The sequence below is a fragment of the Diospyros lotus genome, chromosome 6 (assembly GCF_014633365.1).
Source record: "Diospyros lotus cultivar Yz01 chromosome 6, ASM1463336v1, whole genome shotgun sequence".
NCBI classification, from domain to species: Eukaryota; Viridiplantae; Streptophyta; class Magnoliopsida; order Ericales; family Ebenaceae; genus Diospyros; species Diospyros lotus.
In genome coordinates, this window is record NC_068343.1 from 19865374 (window position 1) to 19871366 (window position 5993).

Genomic DNA, 5993 nt, shown 5'->3' on the forward strand with positions numbered 1-5993 from the left:
CTAGCTTGATAATCCCCAAAACTGGAAATAGCTCAATTGTTCTTAAATAGTAATACCAGAGCCAAGAAACAGGACATATGCTGGAAATCTTGAAGCAAACTCATCTGACTCATATGATAGTTAACTAATTCTTTTACCATGTTGGTTATCAGAGAAGGAATTATAGGTATTGCCTGCATCAAATTTCCAATAGACTACACGTCCAACAAGCATACAATTGATTATTCCTAATTTTTGTGGTTTACAACCAAATTCATCCATATGAAAGAAATGAAAAATCCAATTTGTTTATGTTAAAGAAATGGCACTCGAAATAAGCAAAGTAAATATTCCAAAGGCTAACATACTGATATCAATCTCTGCCAAAACTAGCAAAGCTAATTCACATTCAGGAAATAAGTCCATTCAGTTCAGCTACAGTAAAAATTAATCAACAATGAGGACAACTGACACAGGAAATACCTCATGTTCGAGTACAAGATGTATCAAAATCATCAGGAGCAACACGAGCAATCCAATTACTCAGTGTCCGCTTAACATCCAAGTGATTAACATAAGCCAACTCATACATGCTACACAAATTCACCACAAGGGCTTCATTCAAAGCCACCGTAGGGACCCTCTCCAATGCATTCTCCAACACACTGATAGAACTCGACAACTCCCTCAAGTACATCAAGCAGAGCGCCTTGTTATTGATTGCCACCACATCTGAGCCATCTCGTTCAATGCACTCCTCGTACTCCCTAACGGCCGACAAATAATCCTTCCCAACCAAATAAACCAACGCCTTGTTCCTACTTACAAGATTGTGCAATTCAACATCACCCATCCTCTCCTTTACCAACTCCTCAATCTTACTGAATGTCACCTTTGCACCTTCCAAATCCCCAAACTGCATCTGAATGTAACCCAGCTTGGAGAACAAAACCGCGTCCGGCTTCTCCACATCACCATTCCGACTAATCAAATCCTTGATCAGATCCAAACACGCCCCGAACTCCTTCTGACCCAAATGGTGACTAATTATAGAATTCAATACGAAACCTTCGCGTTTCCCCCACAACTCAGCGGAAACACTCCCAGTGTTTGATATTTTGCCTCTGACAAAATCGAGAAGGGTGTACAGCTGATCAAGGGTCTCGTGGCGCTTCCCCATCTTGGAAGGCAGCTCGGCGTGAAGCCAGCGGAGAGCAAAGGGGACCATGGAGCCGGATCGATTCGGGTAGTGCTGAGGGTAGGTCTGGTACTGATACGAAGGGCTGTTGAGATCGTCGTCAAGGGAGTCGAGCTCGGCAGCGGCGTCACCGAAGCGGCGGAGCTTGGTGAGGGCGAGTACATGATAGGATAGATAGGTGAGGTGTTCGTGGGGCTTCGAGAGGAGGGAGAGTTTGCGGGCGCGAGCGACCTTGTCGATGATGGAGCGCCACGATCCCCGGCAGGCCAGATCTTGGAGGGAGGAGAGCTCGAAGCAGAGGTCGTTCAGGGTGGCGAACTGGGTGGTGAGGGGATCGTCGGTAGGGGCGAGAGAGAGGGATTGGAGATCGGCGGCGATCTGGGTTTGGTGGTCTTCAGGTGGAGCTTCGGGGTCCATCTTGGCCGGCGATGACGGGTTTTGCGGCGGGGAGGAGGCCATGGCGTGGCGGTAGTGGTGGCGTCGCCGGATCAGAGCAACTTGCAAGCATGATTCATCGACTCGTCGAGAAGTTATCCGGTAAGCAACGATGAGCCCGTGAACTAAACTGACATAGGCCTCGCTGTCTCTCGTAAACAAAACCAGGACGAAGGGGTATAAAAATAATTTTAAAAAGAAAAAAAAACTCTTTAGCAACAAAGCCCCTTGAAATTTAATTAAAACACAGTATTTTTTAAAAATAACATAAACCTCCACTATTCTCAATAGATCAAATCAAATAATTATTTTGACCCTATCAATCACCCATAGGGGATTGGTCTTTCCCATTGCCACACACTGGCAATAAAGTTTTTTCTTATCACTGACTTATAGTATAATTATAAAAAAAGAAACTTATTATATAATCTATTTTCATAATATTAGAAAGTTTTTTATAGAGCAATCGAGATAATGTTTCTAATCGGAACCCAAAATTGGGTTTTGAACCAACATGGGATTTTTTTTGAGTTTTCGTTCATATTTTAATTTTAGAATAATTTTAAAAAAATAAAGAAAGGGGATGACATTTTGAAAGATTAATAACATTTCTAAAAAATATGGATAATCAATGATTTTTAAGCAAATTTCAAAGGCGTCATATGAAATTTACCTAATACTTCATTATCAAAGATTTTAGGAATATGCATTAATCTATTTATATAGTTTGAAAAGTGTTTTTCAATCTAAATTCTGGTTGGCAATTTACTTTTTCTCTAAATCATAATTGAATTATCATATATTTGAAACCATAACCATAGGTGGTTTTAATAATTTTTTAATTATAATAATAAATAATAACTAGTAAGGAAAAGAAAAAAAAAAACATAGTAACAACAACAATGATATTTCTTATTTATGATTTCAAAATAAAAAAAAAAAAACTTCAAAAGTAGACTTGGAAATTGCCAATTAAGCTAACCCACCCAAGTCACTAATTAGTATAGCTCATAGGGAGGTAAAAAAGTTAACAACATTTTAATTCTTTCAAAGACTTTACATCAAATCATTAGACTTACAAATTGTAAATTTGTTATTTTATTTGACGACCAACAAAGATTTATAATTTTACAACTAAATAGAAAATTTAAACTAAAATATAGGTTTAATTGTGCAAGCAATCTTGCAGTTTACCGAAACTCAAAACTTAATTTAAAACACTTTAAGCAATGTCTAGAATTATTAAACTATAATCAATCAATTACTTCTTTTCTAATATCACAATTTGGTGATTTGAGTTGATTTGGTGCGATTGGTTTGAGCAATTTGATTTTTTTAGGTCACCTGTAAAAGATTCATTGGCATATCACCCAAAGGTTGAGACAACCAAGATGAACGACATTGAAGAGTTCTTGTCCCTGAGTTAACCTAGAAGATCTAAACATCCCTAATACAAGTTGACCACAAAAGACAATTAGGGACTTGTGTCCTCTAGTTGGCATAATTATTAACTGTTATGCTATGTTAAAATGATGTAAACATTTTCAGTATTATTATGTATATTAAAGGGTGAACCTCTTTGAGTTATTTTTGTTTATGGGACGTATGTTTTAGCTTATATAGCGGGTTGTTTGATTATTGTTGTTGTTTATTTCTTTTATAGATTAAAATAAGTTGGTTTTATGTATTTTTCTAATTTAGTATAAAGGTTAAAGCAAAGCATTTGGTATGGGAAAAAATTTTAGATTCTTGAGATTTATGATTCTTGAGAATATTCTCTGGATTTATGCAATTGTATGTTTGTTTAATTTTAAACTTTCTCAAGAATGTTGGTATTTTTTATTGGGAATCTTACATTTTTACGTTTGGTTTAAATACAACATTTCTGAAAAATCTATATTAATTTTTCAAAATTACCCTTATTTTATTTATTTTTTGTTTAAAAATGATAAATTCCTTGTAATATATAAAATATTGGGATCCACAACCTCTAAGCCACTTTAAAAAAAAAACATTTTTAAGGAAGTCAAAAAATGTCATTTTTTTTACACATTATGTATAATGTATATACATAATATATATGTTTGTATGAATATCTACTTTAATTATTTCTAAAGAATTTTATATATAAAATATTCAATTATTGTTGCTAATAAAGCTTATGACATATGAAGGTCAATATATGTGAAAATGCAAGTAGTGGGTATAATTGAAATAACGTAAGCTGTATGACTGTCTACTTCTACTTCACTACTTTAGTGGTTCTTTCTATTTTAGAATGCAGTATTATTTGTACATGGAGAAGTAAACGTTGCATTACAAGAACCCAAATAAGTTTATAAGAGAAATTTTAAAGAACTATCATGATATGACAAAATAAAAACCAAAGTACTTTAGCATTCACAAATGCTAATATCAATTTAAAGTTTGCTACATAGGTAGTCACATAAATTCACAAATCAAAATAAAATCCAAGTACTAGAGTTTTCACATCAATTTAAAGACCAGGATTTTCAGTTAGTATTTGGGCCACCAACATCTTTTTGTGTTTAGGATCCACTTGTATAAGAAAATAAGTTATATTATTGTCCTTACATATAGTCATACCAACTTGAACCCTCTCTTGAGTAATCAATCTTTCAATCTTCATAAGTTCTTCAAAAATTGACATCCTCCTATTACTTCTCTCACATTCATACTTAAAATAGGAAGTCAACTCCTTAATATTCTCAGTAGTGCTCTCATAAACACGACCAAGCCTCTTCATAGTCTCATATACCACTTCAATCATTGAATCATCATCTCTCTCTCTCTCTTTACCTTTGTTAGCAGAATTTGACCCACTAGCATATCCCCCAACCTCTTTAGCACTATTGTCATTAGTGGATATTGTTGGGTTTCCTCAACAAAATTCGAAAGTCCATCATCTCCATACTCAGTTTTAATAACATTAGCTTCTTTGTCCATTGCTTCCACTGCATCTGATGGATCCTCCGTATCAGCTTCATTAGCTACATCATTACCAAAGACTAGACCCAATACATTAAAGTAAGGGAAGGGCTTCTTATAAAGCCCTTTAGCAGAAGGATGGGTTGCAAAATAGAATTATTTTTAAAAATTATTTGACAAATAAATCTATATTGATGAAGAAAAGAAATAAGTACAAATCTATTACAATATTTTACCTTTATCCATTCTTTGTATATTTCTTTCTCAACCACAATCAATTTATCTTTATCATTCCAGCCAAATCCACTAGGACCCTTAGGTCCCATCATTTCACAAATTGCATTATAATGTTTCTTTAATTGCTTAATCCTTGACCCAATATGAGGGTTAGTTTTCAAGGTACAACTAGGCATTTTCTCAAGCATTAATTTCGCCAAATGAGTAGCAAATCCAGGCTTGAATCCATTATCGACCTTCCAAGATGGCCCAACTTCAACTAGACACTCAACAAGTATTACATCCTTTTCTGATGTCCATTGATGGTTGGTACGTTTTACTGTAGATTGACTATTGTTTGCCATCTAGTGAAGAAAAAAAAAGTTAAATGTATATAAAGAGAAAGACATAGACAAAAAGACAACAACTAGATAACATAGGCAAAACAAACCAAATTACAAAAACAAAAATAATAATAATAAAATTGTGAATACATATTATTACATCATAATGAAAATAAAAGATGGAATTGTCACCATTACAACAAAATTAAGAAACCACTTAGAATTGTTAATCATTACAAATTAACATAAATGAAACATGGAATTATGAATATTTCAAACACGTCTCCTCCAAGTGTTAAACATTTGTTGTGCAAGGTCATCCCTCCAATGTGTCTAAGCATCAGATATCTTTACATGGGTTATCCTATTAGCTTCCAGAATATCTTCATTTTCTTCCATGTCAAATATACGATCTTCTAAAGGGTCAACCGTCATCTCTCTCTTGATATGATTATGAAGTAAGCAACATACAGTTATAATCCCGCATTGTGTTCTAATAAGATAAAATGACTTAGCTCTTAAAATTCCCCAACATCCCAAAACATCTTTCTATGACATTCCTAACAGATAAGTGTTTCATATTAAAAAATTCATGTGGAGTTGCAGGTTGTGCCCCATGTCTCCATTCACTAAGATGATTGCCCTCTATAAGGTGCATGGAACCCTTCCCCATTCATGTAACCATTATCACATAAGTAGTAGTACCATAAAAAATAGTGACAAACACTTAGAAACCATATAAACAATTAAAAAAAATTAACCAAACAAGCTTGGGGTTACCACAAATAAATTGAAGTACCTTTTGGAATCCTTAATCCATTCCTATGAGATATAGCATCTCTGAGTACTCTAGAATCAGTGGCTAATCCCTC

At 34.5% G+C, this 5993-nt stretch overlaps 1 protein-coding gene across 1 annotated transcript; it reads right to left on the reverse strand.

Moving 5' to 3' along the window:
• Positions 1–347: 347 nt before the first annotated feature.
• Positions 348–1771, reverse strand: LOC127804965 (uncharacterized). Its single transcript, XM_052342097.1, has one exon. The coding sequence runs from the start codon at positions 1634–1636 to the stop codon at positions 464–466; it is 1173 nt and encodes a 390-aa protein (XP_052198057.1). The 5' UTR covers positions 1637–1771; the 3' UTR covers positions 348–463.
• Between the last annotated feature and the right edge of the window lie 4222 nt (positions 1772–5993).